This window comes from Phascolarctos cinereus, unplaced genomic scaffold (assembly GCF_003287225.1).
Source record: "Phascolarctos cinereus isolate Bilbo 61053 unplaced genomic scaffold, phaCin_HiC Scaffold_5;HRSCAF=322, whole genome shotgun sequence".
Classification (NCBI taxonomy): Eukaryota; Metazoa; Chordata; class Mammalia; order Diprotodontia; family Phascolarctidae; genus Phascolarctos; species Phascolarctos cinereus.
Window position 1 is genome coordinate 10224663 of NW_027555958.1, and position 23514 is coordinate 10248176.

Sequence of the window (23514 nt, forward strand, 5' to 3'; positions counted from 1 at the left end):
GTCACTCAAAAGCTTTTTTCTCAATATCAGTTCTCTAATAAGCTTTCCTCAATCACTGAAGACTTTCCTACATTCGCTAGTTCTCCTTATCCACTAGTTCCTTCCTTGCTGCCTACCAACACAGCACAATTAATGTTCACCAGGTATCAGCAGCTCTGCTATTGTCATATATCTCTTTTCTTTCTTGGTGAAACAACTTGGAAAAATCTGTCTGTTCTCAGGGCCCCCACATCCTCTCCTCTCACACCCCTGTATAAAGGCTTCTGACTTCAATTACTCAATTGCTACTGCTCTTTCCAAAGTTAACAATGATTGCTTATCAAAGTAAATAGCCTCTTCTCCATCTTCTTTGATCTCTCTTTAGCATTTGATGCTGCTGACCACTCTCCTCTCAAATATTCTATCATCTTTGGGTTTTCACCACACTGTTCTCTCTGAACTCGTTTCTTTTCTGTGAAACTGCTTCTTCTCAGTTTCCCTTGCTGATCCATTTTCCATGTCATGACCACTGAGTATGTACCCCAAGACTCTCTCCTGGCCTTCTCTTTCACTCTACACTACATTGCTCAGTGATCTCAATAGTTCCCATTGATTCAAATATCATTTGTATTCAGATGAAGCTGTGATCTATAGGTCCTGTCTGGTCTTTCTCCTTAACTCTTGTCCTAAGTCCTGACCCAGGTACTGGACATTTCCAAATGAATGTCCTATAGGCATCTCAAACCCAACATGTCCAAAACAAAACTTCTTATTATACCTCCCCCAAAATCCTCATTTCTCCCTGAGTTTTCTATAACTGATCAGGGCATCATCATTCTCCTACTCACCTGGGCTCAAAATGTTGTTTTCCCTTGCTCTGCATTCCTACTCACCCCACAAAGCAAATCTATTGTCAAGCTGTCATTTTTATCTTTGCAGTGTCTTCAAATACATCCTCTTCTCTCCACTCACACAGATACAACCCTAGTGCATACTTTCTTCACCTTGCAACTGTACTCCAATAACTTTATGATTGGTGTCCCTGTACCGTCTCTCTACACTCCAATGCATCCTCCACACAATCTTGAAAACAGCCCATGGGGCAGCCAGGTGGCACAGTGGATAGAGCACCGGCCCTGAAGTCAGGAGGACCTGAATTCAAATCCTGCCTCAGAACAATCACTTGACACATACTAGCTGTGTGACCTTGGGCAAGTCACTTAACCCCATTGCCTCACTAAAAAAAGAAAAAAAAACAGCCCAGTTTGATCACGTAACTACTTTTCTTCTCTTCCAAACCCCTCTCAAACTCCAGCAGCTCCCTAACGACTCAAGTACGTGCACAGTGGATAGAGCACTGGAACTGAAGTCAGGGAGACCTGAATTTCAACGCTAGCTTCCGATACTTACTAGCTGTGTAACCCTGAGCAAGTCACTTAACCTCAGTCTGCCTTCGTTTCCTCATCTATAAAGCAAGGAGTAATGATAACACCTACCTTCCAGGGTTGTGAAGATAAAATGAGATTTCTGTTGAGGTTTAGATGTTAGGGGTGCTGTGACCCCAAACTCACAAAACGTGGGTGCTGCCTGAATGAATTTGACCCAAGCCTTCTTTTATCCAAAGACAAGGTTTATTAAAGACCCGCCATATTGGCCAGACTCTTAAGGAATCTAAACATTTGTGACACTCCTAAGGATGAATGGGCATGAAGAAGTCTCAGTCCCTAAATGGGAGCCAGGATGGGTCTTATATACAGAAAGACCATGGGAGGGATCTAGGAGTGGCCAAGTAGTTTGGTGTGACTGGAGAAGGGGCTGGGAGAAGGCGTGTCCTGATAGGAGTAGCTAGTAAGCTGGGGTAACTGGAGGGTCTAGGGAGGATCTGCATGAGAGTGACTGGGAGGTTGAATGGGATCTAGATAGGATCAAGGATAGGAAGTGGGGGGGGGGCCTCCCATCCTGTAATAGACAATGGAGGGCTAGGCTTAATTAGAGTAACAAAGAATTGGGAGATTGGGTTTAGGATAATAGCTTCAGGCAACTGCCAGAGGAAGTGAGGAAGTGAGTTCAAAGAAAGTTCAAGGGTTTTCTGGGGCTCATAGACAAATGGGACCCAAATTCTTTTTAGGGTGATGGGCAAAGGTCTCAGCTTGGGCCCATATCTCATCATTTACAAAGCACGTTAAGTGCTATATCAGTGCTAGCTACCATTACCAAATAAATTCTCCTGTTTGACATTAAATCTTTTACATTCTGATCCCTTCCTACCTTTCCAATCTTACACATTACTCATCTTCTCAAACTTTGCAATGCTGCCATATTGGGCTATTCTATCTCTTGTCTCTGAGTCTTCAGGCTGGCTCCCTTCCATGCCTAAAATTCATTCCCTCCTCACCTCCACCCCTAGAATTCCTATTTCCTTCAGATGTCAGCTCAAGTACCACATTATTACATGGATTCTTAGGTCTCCCAGCCACTGGTACCCTCCCTAAACCAACTTGCATTTGTTTTGTACATGCCACAAACAGGCTTACACATCCACATGCTGTCTCCTGGATTAGAATGTAAACTCTTTGAGGGAAAGGACTAAATCTCTTTTACCTCTGTATCCCCACTATTTAGCATATTGTCTGACATTGTTGTAAGCACTTAATAAATACTTGATTGATTCACTGGATACCATTCTCTCCAGCATGACGTCTTGATGAAGCCTTTTCCATTCATTATAATCAGCGGATTTTTCCCCAGTATGAGTTTTCTACATGTAACAAGACTTCCTTCCAGCTGAAGCCTTTCCTATATTCACTACAAAGGCCTCTTCTCCAGTGTGAATTCTTTTGAGTTCTTTGATGGCTTTTAAATGCAATTGCTTAAGACTTTCCCTACATCCATGCATTATAAGGCTTTCTCTCCAGTATGAGTCCTCTGATGAATAATAAGGCTTGTTTTCCAGCTGAAGGCTTTCCCACATTCATTACGTGCAAAGGGCTTCTCTCCAGTATGAGTTCTGTTATGGCCAATAACAGTTCCACTCTGGCTGAAAACTTTCCCACATTCATTATATTCAAAGGGTTTCTCCCCAGTATGAGTTCTCTGATGGGTAATAAGGTCGGCTCTTCTTCTGAACCCTTTCTCACATTCATTACACACAAAAAGTTTGAGTTTCGTATGTGTTTTCTGATATATAATAAGCCTTCTTCTCTTGGAGAAGGCTTTCCCACATTCATCACATTCAGAGTATTCCTCCCCAACATGAGTTCTCTGATGGGTAATAAGGTTTGTCCTCCACCTGAAATGTTTCCCACATTCATTGCATTCAAAGGTTTTGACTCCAGTATGAGTTCCTTGATGTCTTCTGAGCATTTTATTCTCACTGAAGGCTTTTCCACACTCACTATATTCAAAGGGTCTCTCTCCACTATGAGTTCTCTGATGATAAATGAGGTGTGTCTTCTGGCTAAAAGCTTTCCCACATTCATTACATTCAAAGGGTTTTAGTCCAGTGCATGTTTTCTGATGTATAAGTATTCTCCTCTTGCTAAATGCTTTCCTACATTCATTATATTCAAAAGATTTCTCTCCATCATGCATTCTCTGATGTATATTAAGCTTTTCCATCTTGCTGAAAGCTTCCCACATTCATTACAGTCAAAGGGTTTTAATCTAGTGTGTGTTTTCTGATGTATAAGTTTTGTCCTCTTGCTAAATGCTTTCCTACATTCATTATATCCAAATGCTTTCTCTCCAGTATGAGTTCTTTGATGATAAATGAGGCGTGCTCTCTGACTAAAGGCCTTTCCACATTCACTACATTCAAAAGGCTTCTCTCCAGTATGAGTTCTCTGATGGCTACTGAGGTCTGCTCTCCTTCTGAACCCTTTCCCACTTTCATTACAAACAAAGGGCTTTTCTCCAGTATGAGTTCTCTGATGATAAATTAGGTCTGCTCTCTGTCTGAAATCTTTTCCACATTCATTACACACAAACAGTTTAAGTTTAATATGTGTTTTCTGATGTATAATAAGCTTTCCTTTCTTGTAGAAGGCTTTTCCACATTCACCACATTCAAAGAGTTTCAATCTAGTATGAATTTTCTGATGTCTATTAAGACTTCCCCTTGTACTGAAGGCTTTCCCACATTCACTACATACAAAAGGTTTCACTCCAGTATGAGTTCTCTGATGCCTAACTAGGTTGGCCCTCTGGCTAAAGCCTTTTCCACATTCATTACATTCAAAGGGTTTCTCTCCAGTATGAATTCTCTGATGTCTATTCAGGGTTTCCTTAATATTGAATGCTTTCCCACATTGATTACATACAAAAGGTTTTTCTCCCGTATGGATTCCTTGATGTCTGTTCAGGCTTCCCCTTATACTGAAGGTTTTCCCACATTCATTGCATTCAAAAGGTTTCACTCTCCTATGAATCCTCTGATGAGAAATGAGGGATCCCCTCAGGCTGAATTCTTTCCCACATTCACTACATTCAAAGGATTTCACCATGCCATTAACTCTCTTATGTTTAATCGATCTTCCCTGGCAACTGTAGGTTTTCCAATATTTATTCCTCTCAGAAAGCTTCTTTCCAGGATGAATTCTCTGGTGTCCAGTAAAATTTGATTTTCTGCCAAAGGCTACTTCACATTCATTGTCTTTGTGTAGCTTCCCTTCAGCCTGCTCTCTATGAAATTTAATTAGGTCTGAGTGGTAACTGAAGGGCTTCCTGAATTTGCTGCACTTGGGAAGGTTCTTCCCTAAGAAGAAGACTGAAGAATCTGTAATGCTCTTTCCAACAGTTTTACACTTAGGAACACTTTTCCTCATAGTCCCTCTCCGGAGTGCAGAGACTGATAGCAGACTAAAACTTCTCTCATGTGTATTATATTGAGGTATACCTGTTTTATTTAAATTTCTTCTATAAATGATTGTTACTTCTCTGGACTGTCTCTCCAGTCTGAATTGTGTTTGTCTGAATTAATTTCACATTCCCTGGAGTCTTTCATGTTAAAATACCAGACAGTTTCATTTGGCATTCTTTTTTTCAATGACATTGCCACATAAATATTCTGAGTCAGGCTAGAGTCCTTGATTTCAAACCTGGTGCCTTCACTAAGGGAATCTGGAAGAGACAAACAGAAAGTAACATCCCTACTGACCATCTGTTCAGGCCATAGTCTAGTTCAGTCTCTTCTGGTAATGAGAATAGCACTCAATTTGGACCAGGTAGAGCAAACAGGAAAATTCTAATCACGCCCATTGAGGATATTGTAAGTGAGCACCTTGCTGTTTAGGACTAAATGAATTACATTTAGTAATTTAGTACATCTAATAACAAGCCAAGGTCTCTTCAGAGGAGAGAAGGCCCAAGACTTTATCCTGACAACACCGTCTCTAACTGGGTATCATCAGCAAAGGAATCACACGAAAAAGATCAGGGTGATGAAATAGTCCAACCATTTTTAAAAGTAATTTGAAATTATGTTCAGAAGGTGGTTAAAATATCCATGCCTTTTGACCCAGAGAACTACCTGTTAGGTGTATATACACCTAGGAGGTCAAAGCCAGAGGGAAAGATTCCATATACACTAAATTATTCATAAAAGTATTTCAGGTGTAAGCAAAGAACTAGAAACAAAGTAGATATCCATCAATTAAACATGGCTTAACGAATCACCATACATAAATGTAATGGATTATTTATTACTACTTCATATTAAGATATGACAAACATAAAAAACTCAGAAAAGACTTACATGAATTGTCACAGCATGAAATAAGCCAGAAAAACAATATATAAACTGAATACAATATAAAAGTGTGGGACTTAGGTGGTGCAGTGGATAGAATGAAGGCCCTGAAGCCAGGAGGACCTGAGTTCAAATCAAGCCTTAGACACTTACTAGTTAAGTGACCCTTGGCAAGTCACTTAACTCTATCTGCCTCAGTTCCTCAACTGTAAAATGAGCTAGAGAAAGAAATAGTAAACCACTCCAGTATCTTTGCCAAGAAAACTCCAAATGGGGTCACAAAGAGAAAGACACAATTAATCAATTTAAGAATAATATGAATGTAAAGAACAAAAAAAGTGAATTTAATACGATATAATTATAATGACCAAGCTTGGTCCCAAAGAAGACAGGAGATAATATACCTCCCCCTACTTTTTTGCACAGGTGGAGAACTATGGTTGCAGTATAACATATACTCTCAGACTCAGATGTGTTGGTTTGTTCAAACATTATTTTCTTTTTTCTCTTTTGTTCATACTCTTTGTTACAAGGGATAGCTTGTTTACACAGAGAAGGGAGAAGGATACAGCTGATAATGAAGTGATATTCGAATGAAAGAAATCAACAAAACAGAAAAACATAAAATTACTTAAAAAAACACAAAATAATAGAATTAACAAGGAAACTTTAAACTTTATAATAAATGTAAAAATCTAAATTAAAAGATCTGGGATACAATATGAAATCAATTAAATTAAAAGGGAAAGCTATAAAATTTAATACTGGTGGAGCTAGGGAGGAAATGAATTGATTTAAGGCATTAGATCTGGTAGACAGAGTGCCTGAAGAACTAAGGACAGAGATTCTCAATACTGTACAGGAGGCAGCAACAAAAAATATTCCAAAGAAAAAGAAGAGCAAGAAAGTAAAATAGCTTTCTGATGAGACTTTACAAATAGCTGAAGAAAGAAGGAAACCAAAGGGTAAAGGAAAAAGGGAAAGATACGCCCATCTGAATGCAGAATTCCAGAAAAGGGCAAGGAGAAATAAGATTTTTCTCTTCAAAAAAAATTAGAGATAATCAAGGGAATGTTTCATGCAAAAATGGACATGACAAAAGATGAATATGGTAAGGACTTAATAGAAGCAGAAGAGATTAAGAAGAGGTGGCAAGAATACACAAAAGAACTATGCAAGAAAGACCTTAACGTCACAATAACCACAATGGTGTGATTATTGAGGTAGAGCCAGGCATCCCTGAGAATGAAGTCAAGTGGGCCTCAGGAAGCACTGCTAACAATAAGGCTGGTGGAGGGGATGGAATTCCAGCTGAGCTGTTTAAAACCCTAAAAGATGATGCTGTTAAAGTCCTGTAGTCAATACGCAAATTTGGAAAACTCAACAGCGGCCACTGGAATGGAAAAGATCCATTGACATTCCACCCCTAAAGAAGGGCAACACCCTTCTTTAGGAAGGAATATTCAAATTACTGAACAAATGCCCTCTTTCACCTGCCAGCAAGGTTACGTTTAAGATTCTGCAAGCTAGGCGTCAGCTGGTTTTCCAAGAGGCAGAGCAACTACAGACCAAATTGCCAACATTCACTGATTATGGAGAGAGCAAGGGGGTTCTAGAAAAACATCTACTTCTGCTTCATTGACTACACTAAAGCCTCTGACTGTGTGGATCACAACAAAATGTGGCAAGTGCTCAGACATGGGAGGACCAAATCACCTTACTTGTCTCCTGAGAAAACTGTATGTGGGTCAAGAAATAACAGTGAGAACTGAACATGGAACAACTGATTGGTTTAAGTTTGGAAAAAGAGTACAAGGATGTATCATGACACCTTATTTAACTTACATGCAGAATACATCATGCAAAATGCCAGGCTGGACAAATCAAAAGCTGGAATCCAGGCTGCCGAGAGAAATATCAGCCATCTCAGACATGCAGATGGTGCCACTCTGATGGCAGAAAGTGAAGAGGGCGAAAGAGGAGAGTGCAAAAGCTGGCTTGAAGCTTCACATCAAAAAAAAAAAAAGACCAAGATCTGGGCAATTGGTCCCGTCATTTCCTGGCAAACAGAGGGAGAAGAAAGGGAAGAAGTGTCAGGTTTTCTATTCTTGGGCTCAGAGATCACTGCAGATGATGACTGCAGCCATGAGATTAAAAGATGGTTGTTCCTCGGAAGAAAAGCTTTGGCAAATCTGGACAGCAGACTAAAAAGCAGAGACGTCGCCTTGTCCATAAAGGTCTGCACGGTCAAAGCTATGAGTTTTTCCAGTAGCAATGTATGGCTGTGACAGCTGGACTACAAGGAAACCTGAGCACTGCAGAATCGGTGCTTCCAAACTGTGATGCTGAAGGCTTTTGAGAGTCTCTTGGACTGCAAGGAGATCAAATCACTCAATGCTTTAAAGAAATTAATTCAGACTATTCATTGTACAGCCAAATACTGAAGCTGAAGTGGAAATATTCTGGCCACATTGAAGGTGAAAGGAAAAGGGGAAGGCAAAGAATGACATGGATAGAGTGTCATGGAAACAAGGAATGTGGGCTTGCAGGATAGAAGGGCCTGGCTGAACCACCACCACAACATGAGCTTTGGGGAAAGGACACGATTTTACACAAATGCTCGAGCTAGGAAATGGCTCAACCTTTTAGAAGGCAATGCAGTAAGAAGTAAACCCTCCTTGGAGCTAGGAATACCACTGCCAAGGTGCAGCCACCTAACTGATACATGCAATGAGTCCCATTTGCCTGGCTGTCACTCGCTCACCTGGATAACAGCCTCTGGAGCCTCCTTCCTTGGGCCTCCATGCTGCTGCTCCTGTCTCCAACAGGGAGACCATATCCAGCCTGGAAGCAGGAATCCCTACACAAAGGGAAAGAAATCAGACACTGTGGGGAACAAAAAGCTGAAAATTAAATTCAGGGAAAATGAAAGATCTCTTGAACACACTCAACTGTGGATTCCAAGGGAGTAGAGGCCACAATTTTAGGCCTAACTTGTTGTCCATACCTACTGTCTGTCCCATACATATACATATAAATCTATCTCTACAAGTATGTTTATAGAAGTGTATGTGAGAAACTTTAAGGAAGAAAAGGCAGTGGAGTGGAGCAGTGGATCGAGTGATGAGACTACAGACAGGAAGACCTGAATTAAAATTCCTCGTCAGACATTTACTAGCTCTAGTGTGATCTTGGGCAAGGCACTTAACTTCTGCTTGCCTCAGTTTCCTCCACTGCAAAATGGGGCTATAACAGCACTTACCTCTCAGGGGTTGGGAGTATCAAATGAGATAAGATCTCTAAAATGCTTAGAACAGTGCCTGGCACACAGCACATGTCACATAAGATGCCTGTTCCTAGTAAGGAAAAATACTATTAGAAGAAAAGATGAGGGGCAGCTGGGAGGACCTGAGTTCAAATCCGGCCTCAGACACATGACACTCACCAGCTGTGTGACTCTGGGCAAGTCACTCAACCCTGACAGCCTCACCAAAAAAAAAAAATGAAGCAAAGATGAGTTGGTCAGGAGAGGAGGTATGACAGGCAGACAGCTGGAGTACCTGACTGATCCCCTCACAATGTTAAAAAGCTGCCAGCATGTTCAGAGGATTCCTTAAAGCAAAAACGGGGGTAGACGTGGACAAGAATGCCCCGGGCATTCAATGGGTATAATCACCATTGCTGGGTGGAGCCTTCAAATCACCATTCTAGTTGAGTATCGGGGCAGAGCTGGGCCTGGAGTCGGGAAGACTCCAATCTGACCTCAGATACTTATAAAGCTGTGTGACTCTGGGCAGGCCACTTACCCTTGTCTGCCTCAGTTTCCTCATCTGTCAAATGACCTGGAGAAGGAAATGGCACACCCCTCCAGTATCTTTGCCAAGAAAACCCCAAACGGGGTCACAAAGAGTCGGTCACAACTGAACAACAAAAAAGCTGACCATCAGTAAAAGACCTTGTGTGGCTGTGATTTGTCCTTCCTTCTCAAAGAGGACCATGACATCAGGGAGATGAGGACAGGACTTGTGGCTGAATTTGATTTGAGTGAGGGAGGCCTGTGCCAGGTCACCAGCCTCACTTTCTCCTCCAGAGCCATCTGGGTCCAGTGGCCAGATATCAGTCAGGACAAGTTAGGCTCAGAAAGAAAATTAGTTCATTCGACCCAGTTCATGTTGAGAGGACAGAACCTTTACAAGCATCTCAACTGAGATGAACCTAGTATAATGAATCAGTAGGGATTTATTTAAGCATGTGCTTTGGATCAGGCATTGGAAAGGCAAAGACAAAACTGCAAACATCGTTGTTTGCAAAGTGCTTCTGTCCTTTTGAGGAAAACAACGTGTGTGTGTGTGTGTGTGTGTGTGTGCGCGCGTGCGTGACAAAATATATACATCTGTATGTAGACACTAAATATCCAGATAATTTTAGGGGTCAGGAATGGCCTCCTGTAGAGGAGGCTCGAGCTGAGTGATGAAAAAAGACAGGATGTGAAATGTCCTTTGTTAGGAACAGCAAGGAGGATGCTTCTGCTGGACCCCAGAGTATGTGAGGGGGAGTCATGGTCATAAAACTACAAAGGGAGCTTGGAGCCAGGCTGGTCAGCATCCACCTGACACTTATGTACAGAGCACTAGAAATAACCACACTCCAAAAGTAATTTCTTCAATCTCTACATGCAGAGGCAAGATGGAGCCATCTGAGTTTCTCCACCAGGAGAGTGGTGTGACTGGTCTTGGGTGGATTCTTTTTAATCAAACATTGATTAAGTATTGCAGGCAAAGAATTGTGCTGTGGATGATACAAAGTTTGGTTGAGATATGGTCCCTTCTGAACTCAGGGGACTTTCAGTTTAGAGGGAGTCAAATCCTCACAAAGGGGAGTTTCAGACAGAAAGCTCCCTGGGAATATGGGTAGGGAAGGCTCAGTTTGGGTCTCCTGATTCCCCTGGGAATTTATCCAGAACCTTAGAGCTGAGCGTCTGGGAAAGCGGGAAGCTGTAGCCTTGAGGCCGGACCAAGGAAGCTAACGGATTGCCATTTATACAAAGCAAACCTGGGAACACACAGAAGAGATACCACCTGCTGCTGGCCATAAAGGATTTGGCACACCCCCACAGTGATAGCAGTCTTGACTACTCTTGTACCACAAGCCAAAACTCAGGCCGGCACTTTAGGCTGCCCATACCCTCCCCAGGGAGCCCTTCAAGACCCCCCAGGACCCTGGGAGCCGCTGAGCTTACTCAGGGAGACCAAGTTCTCATAGGTCTCCCACATCACATGCCTGTAGAGGGTCCTCTGGGCAGGCTCCAGACGTCGCCACTCCTCCCTGGTGAAGACCACAGCCACGTCCAGGAAGGTCACCAATTCCTGAATCAAACACATTCCTCTTTAGCCAGAGACCATTCCCTCCCAATATTTCTGGATTCCCTACTTATCATGTGACTCAACTTGGACTAGACCAAGCTGGCCTCTAGATGTGCCTTGGATTCCCCAAATTTTAGAGCTTAACTTCCACAGGAGGCTCCCAGTCTGAGAGGTCTTTAAGTAAAGTCCAGAAGATCCCTTGAAAAAATGTTATACGGTATGGATTCTTTTCCTGTATGGGTTGGGAAGGATTTGTTCTGTGAAGTCTGGATTCCGTCAAAGGGCTGCACTTGAGGACCTAGAGGGCCAGTTTCCCCACCCCTGGACCAGACAGTGGCCAACATCCCAACTGACCCTTCAGTTCCATGATTCTGACAAATTCTCTTCCCGAGAAAAGCAGGCATTTTCAAGCAAACCACAGAAAGGATTCAGCATCCACCTGACACTTATGTACAGAGCACTAGAAATAACCACACTCCAAAAGTAATTCCTAATTAGCCGAATTGTAGGAATCATCTTTCATTACAGATCAACATATTCTGGGCAGATTTACTCAGGAGGTAATGCCCTACAAACTGGAAATCCAACAGAAACTACGGAGACTCTGTAGTCACTTTTGACTGATCCCTTCCCACCCAGCTAGTCTCCCAGACTCATCATGGTCTCCAAAAACATGTCCCCAGTAGCCCTTTGGGCTCCTTCCTCCCTCTGACTGGAGAGGGTGGACAGAGGACGCTGCAGAGCTCCTCCCAGACCCTCCACTGAAGCAGGGTGCCCAGGGCTGCCGCCTCATCATCTTCCACCTGGCCAACACCAGAGATTTGTGTAAGCTGCAAGGCTTTGAAAATGCCTTCAGAACCTTAATGTCTTCAAAGGGCATTGAGGGAGTTAATAAGAAAAACAGGTGCTGGGGGAGGGGTGGACTGGGTATGTCAAAGGGTTTTAAGAGAGAAAAGAGATAAAAGGAACTGTAAATAAAAGGAATACAGAGGAACAATGATACCAGGGAGGGAACGCCTACAGGCAACAGAAACTTCCAGTCTAAGGGGTTATCTTTGATTGACTAGGACAGCTGTGGGAAGGGGGCACAGATTGTGACCCATGAAGGTAATGGAATACTATTGCAATGTAAGAAAATACAAAAAACCATTTCAGGGATTCCTGGGTTGTAGAGATGGATACACAAATCAAGGGTTTATGCAATGACAACAACACGGTAACAGCGAACCAAAAGGTGAAAAGGCTGGAGAGCTCTGATCAGCATGACCGCAGTGGCCAGGAACGGCTGCAGAGGGCGGACTGAGAGCGGACTGACCCCAGGTATAGAAGGGGAGGACACGGACATTCTGGCCACGGCCACTCACGTGAGACGAGCTTTTCTTTTCTTTCTCTCCATTTTTAACGGGGAGCGGCACAGGCGTTGGCAACAGTGACGCCCCAAACGACCCAAAAGTGTCAGGCAAACACTTACAATGCCCGAGAGAACGGAAGGGAATTCAGAACGAAACAGACGAGCAGGGCGGTTTGTAAAGTGAGGCGGGATGCGCTCACACTTCAGAAAAAAAAGATGAGGCATGAAACAGAATGGGGATTCGCGGTTTCCTATAGAATTCTCTTTTCATGTTCTGCTCGATGTTTGGGGTGCTTGAGTTCAGAATAAAAAAATCATTTTTAAAATACCGAGTCCAGTCCACCCTGCATCTTCTCTGATTTCCACATCCCCATTTCCTTCGATGGATCATGTGACCTGAACACAAGCCCTTTCACCATCCTGGATGCCGTCTTCTGGTTGGCAGGCTTCCTCAAGCGGGGAGCCTCACAGTGGACAACAACATTCCAAAAACGGCAGGGCCGTGATGAGGCGTCCAGGGATGCCTGCTTCCAGCCTGGCCCCATCCTTCTTCGTCCTCCCTCACAACCTTCCTTCCATCATCTCCCAGAGAACGCTTTCTTCCCCTGATCCTTCATTCACTTGTCTCTTTACTCACTTGTGTATGTGTGTGCACCCACATATTACACATACATACACACACATATGTATGTATGTATGTATCCCCAATACAGTAAAATGTAAGCTCATTAGGACCAGGAACAGTTTCATTTCTATCTCTATATCTCGAGTCCTTGACACACAGTAGGAGCTTAATCAGTGTTTGCTGAAATGAACTGAAGGAAAGAAGCAGCTTGAACTTTGAAACAGACTCTTGAAATCCCCTGGCCCGACCCCCTGGCCCACATTTAGATGCTCAACTTCTACCATTCACCTGGTGCTCCAATCATAAAACAAATCTTCCCGTGAAATTACACCCATTAATTCTAAAATTCCAGGGATTCTGTTTATATTCCAGGAACATCGTAGCTCTAATTATAAGCTCTACCACCTGTCAGAGGCTTCTTGTGAGAACTGAGGAAGGAGAATCGAGGCTCAGAACTCCAGGTGAGATGTGGATAATGGAGACTTCAAAGAAAAGGGGCAGTAATGTGTCCCTCCCCTGGGAAATAATATGGTTTGAAATGATCCTCAGGAGAGCAAAGTGAAACTCACCCAGAGGCTGGCAGTGAGGAGCCCAGACGTTATTCCGTTCCCATCTGCCAACCTGCTTTCTTGGAGAAGGGCAGAACTTTGAGGAGGCTGAGCTGGGGAGGGAGAAAGCAGTCGGGGGGACCAACCCTGCCTCGAAGCTCTCAAACAAAGCATTTGCCAGAATCCTAGCCCCCCTCACCCTCCAGCCCTGCTGCATCATCAGCCTACTCTACACCCTCCTTCCACAGCTGTCTCTACATCTCTTCCCAAGCTGCCAAATAAAATCACGAAATTGTATTTTAACTCGATGCACAGCAAATTCATCCTGCTTTTACCAATGCCCCCACTCCTAATGCCAATCCTTTCCATCAGTGTTGGCACACGGTAGGCACTTAATAAATGCTTGGTGACCACCCGTTTGCACATAACCAGATCAGAGGCCAGCCAGGAAGTGCTGGTATGTGAACAGTCTGGAGAGAGCCTGGGGAGGGAAGGCCGAGGCTGGGAGCTCATCTCTTCCCTCCTGGAGCGTGCCCTCACAAGTATCCCCCAGGGCCAGCCCTTTCTTCATCTCAAACCTCCACAACATCACTGCCCTCTCTCCTCCTCCCCTGGACCCCAGCAGCCTGCCCCCCCCAAATGGTCTTCTCTAGCAACTGCAAACTCAATCATCTTCCCCTCGAACCTTCAACCTCTCCCCACCTACTAGGTCCTTCCCTACATGCTAAAAACAAGCCCAAGTCTCCCCCATCCTTAAAAAGAAATAAAACCCCCACCTTCCCTATATCTCTCCTCCCCTTTCCAGCCAAACTCCTCAGAAAGGCTGTTTACACTCACTGTCGCCCTCCCACTCCTAATGGACTCCCGGGCCCTCTGCAGGCGGGCTCCCGACCTCCTCACCCCACTGCAAATGCCCTCCCCAAAGTTACAATGACGTCTCAATGGCTGAATCTCATGGTCTTTCTGTTGGGCCTCCACCATGTTTGACCACCGGCTCCTCTGCTCAGAGGGTCTCCCCCTCACCCCTTCTCAGTCCTCTGCTGACTCTCTAAGCCTGCTGCGTCTTTCTCAAGGCTCTGGCCTGGCCCTTCTGCTCTCTGCTCTCACTCTCCCACTCTCTGAGGCCTCATCCACTCCTGGATTACTGTTAGTGTGTGTGTGTGTGTGTGTGTGTGTGTGTGTGTGTGCACGCGCACGTACGTGTGCTCCTGTGTAATGTTATACATGTATACATCACATGAGAGAATATAACTCACAGATACACACACACATCTGTGTACGTATGTACAAACACAACACAAAGTAGAAGCCAGCCCCAGGCTTTTGTCTCATAGCATTAGCATTCAGCCTGACATCTCAAATTCAACAAATCTACAAGTGAAGGCATTCTCTGCCCCCCAAACCCCGCAATTCTTTAGAAGTGTGTGGGACAAGTGAAAGTTCTCATGTTAAAATGTAAGCTATGCTCCATAAATGTAGTGAGGCTTCAGCATGAGCTGGGCCTAAGTTCCACTTTCGTTTCTGGGGAAGGGGGTTGCGCACCAGCTGCCCACCCCCCTCCCTTGTTTTACAACCACCCCCTCCACTGTTTTGTGCCTTAACTTTACCAAATAATGCAATCCTCTAGCTCCCAAACTGTTTTGAGTAAAATGTATCTCTTGGGTTCTGAATATAGACTGTGAGGTCTCTTGCCTCAGCCAATGAGGATAAAGAGATTGAGACAAACAGGTGGGGAGGGGGCTTTTTGGAGTGGTTTGCCTAAGACTATGTAACTGCTTGCTGCTGTTTGTGCTGGGCCTCATTACTCCAGTCTGCCCTGGGTAGGAGATGCCCAACTCTCTCGGGAGACTTGCTAGTTTAACAAAACCTTCTGTCTTCTACCTGGAGAAACCTCTGTTTTTATTTGAGTAAGTGGTCTCAATCCCACTCAGTGGGGGCTCGTCCAGGATATTCTTTGATTAGGGAGGGGGTTTTCCTACCGAGGTCAAGACCAAGCTTGCATCCGAGAGTTCTCGGAGGTCTTGAGCCCTGGAGGGAGGTTACCACCCAGTCACTGAAATACACCCAAAGAGAGGGACTCAGAGAAACAGAAGGCTTCTTAGGGCTCCGATGATTAGGGACGAAACTGAGAAATTCTGGCCAGCTGGTGGCTGAGAGCAGTCACGTAAGTTGTACATGTGCAACCCAGAGGTTAGCACTCAGGGGTCTGGAGGTAACTGGCACAGGGCGAGGGCCCTTTAGGGCAGACTCTAGTTTGGGCGGAGTCCGGACCTGGTCAAATTGCAGAATAGATACCTCATCGGAAGGATGCCGCTGAGAAAGCCTCATGGGTGACTGGTGAGGAGTGGGCAGTCCTTCTCAGTGATTCAGCTGAGTCTGTCTTTAGACTTGGGGAGTTCGGTGATGGCTCCCGTAAATTCCCTAGGTGAGGGCCTGGGGGTTCCCTAAGAATGGGAAAGGGGCAATCTAAATCCGTGCAGAACTGAAGTGGCCTACCAAGATATAGAGGAAAAGATAAAAGGAAAATGATTGGATATGGTTAGATGATTTGAGGATTCTACAAGGTGGAGGGTTGTTGTATGTCTATTTTCTTTTTTGTGTTTGTGTCTGTGCGTGGTGTGAATGAGTGTTAACAGTGTTTGACAGTAAAGGATTTGGCAAGAAAAGCATTCCGAGTGCTGCAGCTGGACTCTGGAGTGTGGCTTCTTTCTCTCCCTTCTCACTCACTGATAACAGCAGCCTCAGAGGGGTGGGGCTGGATGGAAGAAAGAAAGAGAGAAAAATACTTTATTATTTAGGTTTATGATTGGTAAAAAGTTGAGAAGGATTTTCGAAGTGTCAGGTCAGAATTAGAAAGAAGTAAGATATGTGAAGTTTTAAAGGGACTTTAATCAAAGTCCATTAGAAAGAAAGGCAAGAAAGTTTAAGCTTGCAGGAGAGGGAATATGTGTAGAAAGCTTAAGGAAGGTGTAATTTATTTGCACAGTGTGAACAGAGGTTTTGAAAATAAGAAGGTTTTGAAACCTTTGGGAAAAAAAATAATATAATAATTTCTCTCTCTGTCTGCATTCTAATTCTGGCCAAATTTGAGTGTGGAGACAAAGAGAGACAAAGGGAACCTTTTCCCTTCAGATCAGAGAGAGAGGTAGCACTTAATCTTTTCTGCCTCTCATAAAAGAGAGAAGTTTTTGTGTACAGGAACACAATCAGTTTGGGAAGAGAGAGGGAGGGAGAGCCCTATTCAATTATCTCCCTTCAGATTTGCAAAAAGAAAGCTGAATAGCTTTAGATGGATTAAGTAAGTTGAGAAGGTGTGAGGAAGTGGTCTGTTTAAAGAAGAAAGATGGAAAAATAAAATTCTTTTTTTTTGCCTAATTTAAAAACCAGTAGATAAAGTTATGGAGAGATGGAAGGAATTATGTCCACCCACCTTTCCGGCTAGATCCGTGGGTGGGTTCTATTAGATCTAATATGGATACTGATTATGGTAAAGAGATTGGTTATTGTAGGAAAGCAAAAAGTAGTCAGAATACTGGTCCAGTACATTTTTAAACCGACCTGATTATAATAGGTGATTCCAAACCGTTTGTAAAACTTTCGCAAGAAAATGTGGACATGAATGGGGAACTGAAATATTAAAGAAATATATGAATTTGTGGATAATATCCCTTTATAAAGGGCCAAGGGTATTGAATTTAGAAATGTGCATGTGTATAATTTTGAGAGCAACTATTGTTATTTGGCATCAAGAAATTTATTAACTATGTGGCCCCAGGAGACTGTTGAATCTGATGAAGGGGTCTAGAAAGAAAGACAGATTTTTTATTGAGTCTGTTTTCAACTGTATTAGTTATGTTGCTGGAAGGGCAATTTCTTTTATAATCTGGAATGTTAAATTAATTGTGCCTTCAGGGAAAAGAGAAAAAGGAATGAATCTGGCTGTTGGGGCATTCTATATGATCCTGTTTTGTTACATTTCCTTTTTAAGTATTGTAATTTAAGAAAGCATAAAATTTCCAAATTCTGTGTTTACTATTTTAACGCTAAAACCTAGAATTGTTAATTATTTGTGTGTGAAAAGAAGGGGCACAAGGCAATTGCTCCTTATGTTGAAAACTTGCCAAGGTCCCTGGAAACCAACAAGGGGAGGGTTAACATAACCCCTCTCAAGATCAAACTGAGGGAACCCACTACAGTGGTGAGAGCAAAACAATATCCTGTATCTCTAGAGGAGAAGCGAGGACTCAGACTGGTGATTCAGGGGCTATTGGAAGGGGGACTTCTCAAACCCTGTATTTCCCCCTTCGATACCCCCATCTTGCCGGTCCGGAAAGGGGATGGAACATATAGACTAGTCCAAGATTTAAGGGAAGTTAACAAGGTTGTATTACCATCCCACCCAGTGGTCCCTGACCCCTACACGATTTTGGGAAGAATAAATGAAGACAGTAGGTGGTTCAGTGTACTTGATTTAAAGGATGCATTCTGGGCCTGTCCCTTAGACCCTAGCAGTGGTGATAGCTTTGCTTTCCAGTAGGAGGATCCCAAGACTGAGAGGAAGCAGCAGTATAGGTGGTGCATCCTGCCCCAGGGGTATACTGAATCACCAAATCTGTTTGGACAAGTCCTGGAGAGAATCCTGGAAGGGTTTAGAGCTCCCCTTGGGATACAGGTTTACAGTATGTAGATGATTTGCTGGTGACAGGTAAAAAGAAAGTTCCTGGGACTAGCAGGATACTGTAGAAATTGGACTGATTTGTATGCGTCCCTCACTGTGCCTGGCCTGGGCAGATTCCACCCCCCCCCCTTCTGAGATGCTCACTTCCTGTCTCCTCTGGCCCTGGAGCCCACTCCGCCATGGTTGCTGGTCCTGGCTGGGCTCTCCCTGCTCAGCCCTCGCTCCAAGGCCTCTCTGCCCGGAGTCACTGCCCCATCAGCAGTGCCAGGGGCTGTTCCTTCACCTCTGGTGCTGCCCTCGAGCCATGTGGGAAGATCTCAGGGCAAGGGTCATCTTCTGGGGGGGCTGCTTTTCCTGGGAGTGATCTCTATACCCTTCACCTTCCAGGAAGCTGAGGCCTGGGAGCAAAAAAAGAAAAGCAAGGTCACTTTAAATAGGCCCTTCACTCTGGGGCTCAGATCCTCATCCCCAGCTGGACCTTGTATCTCTGGGTCAGAGGACTCTACCAGGGGCTAGTCGAGCCAGAAAAATGGATGGAGACAGCAGGAGGGAGCAAGAGTCACAATCACACATTGTAACTCGTGGCCTTTGGGAGCCAGCCTCAGGCGCTGGACACACAAGAGGGCTGATGATGAATCTTTCATTCATTCAAGAAATGTAGAAAGAAAACCTACTGTGTGTCCCAAGCTGGAGTGAAGCAAGTGCTCTTGACCACCAGCCCCAGAAGGCCGGCCTTTCATCGTGTGGTCAGGCACCCACAGCTGTCAGGGAGTGGGGGCAGGTGTTCCATCCCTCCCCCTACAACTCACAGGCCCATCCCCATGGTCCTGCCAAGCATATTTCAGTAGGGTGGGCACCCAGGGAATTCTTTTTCAAGGTGGAACATTTGCTGAACTCAGTCAGTAAGAACAATAATTTTATTCATCAAACTAAAGAAACTAAAACGTCTAGTTTTGTTTTAATCAGGGTAGCTCAGTGTCACAGAGGACAGAGCACCAGGTCCGGAGTCAGGAAGACCAAGTATGAATCCGGCCTAAGACACCTCCTAGCTGTGTGACCCGAAGCAAGTCTCTTACCCCTGGTCGGCCTTGGTTTTCTCATCTATAAAATGGGGATGACAGTCCCCACCTCCCAGGGCTGTTGTGAGGCTCAAATGAAATGAGATTTGTAAAGTGCTCAGCAAATCGGAGAGTGCTGGAGAAATGGGAGTCATTAGTTCTAATTTAACAACTAAACTGGGCTTGAAACATCCCACATTTGCAAAGAGCTCCTTTCAATCCAGCCCTCCCCCTTCCCCTAAAATACAGAAGAGGCTCTGAGCTGCCCCTTCTTGACTAAACATCCATCTCTCCAAAGGGCCCACGTCTCTGGCCACCAACGGCCAGCGGTGCAGTTTAAGGACTGGCCACGAGGCAGTGTCCTTCGAAACGGTGAAATCCCTTTGGGGTCTCCAGCCACAGGGCCACGGAGTCTCCCGGAAGCCAAAGGCCAAAGGACTCACAGGGGAAAAAAGGCTAGGACTCAGCTCTAGTGCGCTGAAGTTCCCCAGAGCAGACCCTGCTGGGACTCCCCCCCCCCAAGGATGGGGTCTGTAGAAGAGGGGGCACTCCAGCTCAGAGAGAGTCTAGGGAAGTGCTGGAGGCCTCTTGGACCACAAGGTGACCAAGTCCCAAACATACCTCCATGCCTTCCCCAGACTACAGCCTCACAGAAACAACCAGCATTCATTAAGTGCCTACAGTGTACCAGCCACCGAGCTAAGCACAGGGGGAGACAAAAAGGGGCCAAAGACAGTCCCTGTCCTCAAGGAGCTGACGATCTAATGGGGGGGCAACAAGCAAACAAATACAAAGTGAATTCTATAAAGAATAAATGGGAAATAACTAAAAGAAGGAAAACACTAGAATTCGATGGGATTGGGAAAGGCTTCCTGTAGAAGGTGGGATTTAGCTGGGACTCTTCCCCGCCCCTCCAGTACACCCTAAGAAGGTCCTGCCTGCATAAGACACCACCTACCCTACGGAGTTCAATCAATCTAGAATCGTTTATTAAGTGCCTACTGTGCACAGCAGGAATGGGGGCCCTCCTGGAAGGGCGTGATCCGGAGAAGGCACCCCAGAAGGGGCCCCTGATGACGTAAAGCCACACCTTTGGAACAAAATTCCTTGGTGACCCTGAAGACGCTGATTTCACTTGAGGGGTGAAGATGGCAATAGGGTTTAGAAGAGAAGTAAAGCCATGGCCCTGGAAGACTGGGGTGGGGGTGGGTAGGGTCTTTCATTGTTTTTCAGTCGTGTCCGACTCCCCATGACCCCATTTGGGGTTTTCTTAGTAAAGATCCTAGAGTGCTTTGCCATTTCCTTCTCTGGCTCATTTTACAGATGAGGAAACTGAGGCAAACAGGGTGAAGTGACTTGCCCAGGGTCACACAGCGAGTGTTGGAGGCTGGCTTTTAACTCAGGTCTTCCAGACTCCAGGCCCAGCATTCTGGGCATTGCTCCCCAGCTGCCCCTTGGATTAGGGTCCAGGGAGAGGTTTTTAAGGCTGGGAGAGACTCGGGCATGTTTGTGGTAGAGGGGGTAAGGAGGGTGGGTTCGGAAGTGGGGGTGCTCAAGGTTGGGGAGGAGGCCCTGGGCCAAAGGGCCCCCCCCCCCAAAGGCCCAGAGAACAAGGATTTCAAGGCCGATTTCAAGGCAGAGTCCAATGGTATTTATGAAGCACCTACTGTGTGTCTGGTGCCGTGCCAAGGGCAGACATTATAAAGAAAGGCAGAGGACCGCCCCTGCTCTCAGGGAGCGCACACCCTAGTGACAGACAACGCACACCCGCAGGGTCAGCTGCTCTCTGAAAGAATGGGAGGGGACAGAATTAAGGGGGTTGGAGAAGGAAGCCTTCCGGCAAGGGCAGGCGGAGCTGGGAGTGCCTGGCGTGCCAGTGCAAAGGCCCGGAGTCGGGAGATGCAGGTCCCTGGCTGGACTCCAACAGCGCGTGGGGAGGGGGCGACAAGCCTGGGCAGGGCGGAGGGCCCACGTCTGGCCAAACAACATTGTGTCTCATGGCGGGGTAATAGGGAGGGCTTACGAGGCCGCGTGGGCACGTGTCGGGGGCGGGGGGAGGGTGTCAGGCCGCCGGTGGGCACAAGCATCCATTCGCGCATCCTATCCGTGGTCCAGCCAGGCCAGGGAAGCCGGACAGCGCATGCGCAGCACGCACCCTCCTTCAGAGGGCTCGGCCCGGGAGCGTGGAAGGGGCCGGGGTCGCGCGTGCGCACTGCCTCCCCCCCGCGTTTTCTCTCCCTCGCTCACCCCGCTTGATGAGCCGCTCGGCGCGATACTAGGAGCCCACTGCTGGAAATTGGGCCTCCTCGCAATGTAAACGACCCCCTCACTCTGAGCCCCTCGAAGATATTTCCCACGATGCACCGCGCTTTGCGTCAATCAGCCAGAGTCGAGCTAAAGCAGCCATGTTGCAGGTGCGCAACTGGGCCGCCGCATTCTCATGCATTCTGGGAAGAGCGTCTGGGATAATGCATTCTGGGAAATGAAGTCCGAGAGGGAGGAGGCCGCCGCCTGGCCTGCACCGCGCACGCGTGAGCCCCGGACTTCATTGCCCCGAACTTCATTTCCCCACAAAGGCTTAAGTGGCACTTTAGCTAGCTGGAGGCTCAGCGCAGGGGTTTTAGGCGAAGGGGACGGGAGGGGAGGCTGCCTTCCTATCTCCCACCCCACGTGGGGTTCTCCCTTGCCTCTCCCCTCCACCCTCCTTCTTTGCCTCCAGTTTGGTCCGTCAGGTCTTCGCTTCTCGGTGCTTGGCGATGCTGCTGCATCTGACGTCACTAGCCGGTGAAACTGATACTTCTGTTCTTTACAAGCCTCTTCTGAGTCCGGCTTCCAGCCTCCTCCTCCCGCTCCCCGAGGGAGAGCCTCCGCCCTCGGACCCATAGTCAACAAGAGAAGGGGGGAGCAGCGGCGGACGGAGGGGTCCTGGCAGTGGTGGCGCCTCAGAGGGGAAAGGAAGGGGCTCCGCCCCTCCCAGCCCGCGTCTCTCTCTGCATCCCCTGGCACAGCCCGGCCCTACCTTCTTCCCCTTCTCCCAGGTTGCCCCACTCGCGATGCTCAGCTCCCACTTGTTTTCTCTGATGCCAGATGAACCTATCGCAACGCACACATTGTAGAGGTGAAGGTTTATCATGCTTAAGCCCAGGTTCAGGAGACAGAAAAACAACCATGAACCTAGATGGTTGGTAAAACTGGTGGAGAAAATTGTGTCGGAGAGACAGAAGTGCTTTTAACATAAACCGATTTTTATGGCCTTCAAAATCATATGTTTTGTAATTTCAGACACTTCCTGACCTCGTTTGGGGTTTTCTTGGCAAAGGCACTGGAGTGGTTTGTCATTTCCTTCTCCAGCTCATTTTACAGATGAGGAAACTGAGGCCCAGAAAGGGGAAAGTGACTGACAGCCAGAAATAGGACTCAGGTTCACTGTCCCCCATCCAGGGCTTGCCCCCACTACACCGTACTGCCTCCCCCAAATGCCCAGTCTCTTGTTTCTGGGTTATCCTGTTGAAAACCTTCATGAGTGTAAAAATGAATTCTGTATATACAAAGTTACTAACTAATAGTGCCATACCGGACTGCATTAAGTTATAAGCTGTGTTTTAGAAAGAAACGTTAGCAGTCAGCTTCAAAATGTTTCATGTAGGAGGCTTAAATACTTTCTGCTTGTGTCCCTAACTTCGTGTGATAGAGTTGCTTGTTCCCATAACACTACAATATTAGGAATATTATTGTCCATACAAAGGAATTTTGTGACATGCTTATTTTAGTTCCAGACTGATAAGATCTGAAGTGTGGGGGTGAGGGACACCTCTGGAAAAGACCAGTGTTCTTTCCTGTGTGTCCCACCATGGAAGCTGAAAATCATCTGGGAAGTCGTGTCACACACACACATTTGAGAAGCTGCTTGACTCTACTGCTGCCGCTGCATACACTTTAACCTAGTAGCTGTGCTCCTTTGGCTTGGTTTGCTCCAAGCACATACAGCTGGCTCACATTCCACCTTGATTCATGAATTGAATGTTGGCCTGATAGAATATTGCAGTGAATGTGAATCAGGGCAAGAAGGTGAAATCCTTCAGGTACTCTCAAGTATCTGGAGACAAGCACAAGTCTAGCAAATAGATTTAATTAGTTAATTTTAAAAATATGTTGTGCAGGCCTGT

General features: G+C 45.8%; 1 protein-coding gene across 1 annotated transcript; it reads right to left on the reverse strand.

Annotated features, from left to right (window-relative positions):
• Window positions 1-764: 764 nt before the first annotated feature.
• On the reverse strand, window positions 765-22082 carry LOC110198094 (uncharacterized). Its single transcript, XM_078154622.1, is given in 6 exon segments — window positions 765-3608; window positions 3611-5097; window positions 8490-11091; window positions 12453-16367; window positions 18435-18688; window positions 21596-22082. Coding segments are annotated over 2 exon segments (1926 nt in total). The 5' UTR covers window positions 4803-5097; window positions 8490-11091; window positions 12453-16367; window positions 18435-18688; window positions 21596-22082; the 3' UTR covers window positions 765-2874.
• Between the last annotated feature and the right edge of the window lie 1432 nt (window positions 22083-23514).